The 1,832-nt window shown below is 44.8% G+C and overlaps 1 protein-coding gene across 1 annotated transcript; it reads left to right on the top strand.

Moving 5' to 3' along the window:
- Positions 1 to 1,275: 1,275 nt before the first annotated feature.
- LOC137628637 (uncharacterized) lies at positions 1,276 to 1,620 on the top strand. The gene has a single exon (XM_068359791.1). It carries the CDS (start codon positions 1,276 to 1,278, stop codon positions 1,618 to 1,620), a length of 345 nt encoding a protein of 114 aa, XP_068215892.1.
- The last annotated feature ends 212 nt before the right edge of the window (positions 1,621 to 1,832 follow it).

Raw genomic sequence — 1,832 nt, 5'->3', positions numbered from 1 at the left:
AGATTTCAACAGCGCCCAACATAATATATTATTTTCTATGCATTTTTATCTTCCCCTACTAATAGAAAACATAGTACATTTACTGATGATATGCAGTGCTGATGAAAGAAGAAAAATCAATGAGGTTTGGAATATCAATTGTAAGATAGATGCCACAGAGGGAGTCCTAATATTCAACAATACCTGATTAAAAGATGGTCTACTTCTGGGATTCAAGAATTTCATAGTGCATGACAACTGTACACACAACGATCGTAGTGACTTCAAAAAGACCTTCCTCCAGAGAATGACTTGATGCCAGGAAGACGGAGAAGGAGTTACATACCCAGCGGAGGAGGAGAAATGGACGACCATCAGGCAAAAAACTCACTGTACCCCTGAAGGACGTGGAGAAGCCCTCGATGGATAGGTCATCAAGGAACATCTAGAAGATGAAGCAGTGGTCCAAAACCAGAAGGCTTAGGATCCTTTGGACCTTGCTCATCCAGCAGGAAAAGCTGAACCTTAACTCGACTCAAGGGAAATTCCTCCTCCTCTCCTGCTTTAAAAATACCACATAATGGCTAACCAATATCAACGAGAATAACGCCGATCAGCAGCATAAACTCCTGGCTGTAACTGAGACTTTCCTTGCAAGTGTCTCAGCCAAGACAGCAAGCAGCACAGAACTCACTGGACCTTGGATCTGAACATCAGAACAGCTTGCCTGATGTTGAGCTTAGCTCAAGCAGTGAGCTGGTCAATCAGCTAGCAGCACTAAGAGCCATACCCGGACCTACTCAGAGCCTGCCTAACTCCGATGACCATGAGTGTGGTACCAGCCTGAATGTAACGGATTTCATGCCGACAAACACCTCATCTAATGGGTGAGAAGCTCCATCTCAAACTCTGTAGGGCCTCCGCTCACGGAGAACAATCAGCCCTCGGTGACCTGCTTGATAGAACCTTTGCTCTAACCCCTACCTATGACCCTTATGGCACATTTACTGGCAGCATGCAGTTAACCTAGCCACCAATGGGTGCCGGTCCCAAGCCCGGATAAATAGGGAGGGTTGGTGTCAGGAAGGCCATCTGGCTGTAAAATCCTGTGCCAAAACGTTAAATGGAATGAGCCGAAATAGGGAAAGAGGTAATACTAGGGCGTACTCCGTAAACGACGCACAGAGACATCACCCTAACTCTGAGATAAGGCGAGGGCTACTGCATCAGGAGCAGGTGCAGCTAAAGAAGTGAGCTCATTTTAGATTCAGAATATGTCAGCTTAATGTTGGGTCCATGACTGGGAGAGGTAGAGAAGTGGCTGACTTGATGAGGGAAAAGAAAGTAGATGTTATGTGTGTGCAGGAAACACGATGGAAGGGAAATAAAGCTAAAGAGTTGGGTGATGGATATAAGTTATATCATAGCGGAGCAAATAAACAAAGTAGAAATGGAGTTGGCATAGTACTGCCTGGTGAGCTGAAAAATCCGCTGATAGAGGTGCATAAAAAGAATGACCATATCATCAGATTGAAGATGTGTTGTGGAGGAGAGATTCTGAATAATATAAGTACATATGCACCACAAGTTGGTTGCACAGAAGATGAGAAGGAGATTTCTGGAGAGACATGGATTGAATAATGCAAGTACTGGAAGAACATGAGAGGGTCATAGTGGAGGCAGATTTGGATGGCCATGTTGGAAGTTGGGATGAGGCAATCAGTCGGGTGCAAGGGGCCATGGAATTGGGGAGAGAAACCCAGAAGGAGAGAGTGTCGTGGACTTTGCTGTGTCATTTAACATGACAATAGTAAACACAATCTTTAAGATGAAAAGGGAACCCCTAATAACTT

The sequence above is a fragment of the Palaemon carinicauda genome, chromosome 36, assembly GCF_036898095.1.
Source record: "Palaemon carinicauda isolate YSFRI2023 chromosome 36, ASM3689809v2, whole genome shotgun sequence".
Lineage (NCBI taxonomy): Eukaryota > Metazoa > Arthropoda > Malacostraca > Decapoda > Palaemonidae > Palaemon > Palaemon carinicauda.
This window is presented reverse-complemented; position numbering and strand designations above follow the sequence as displayed.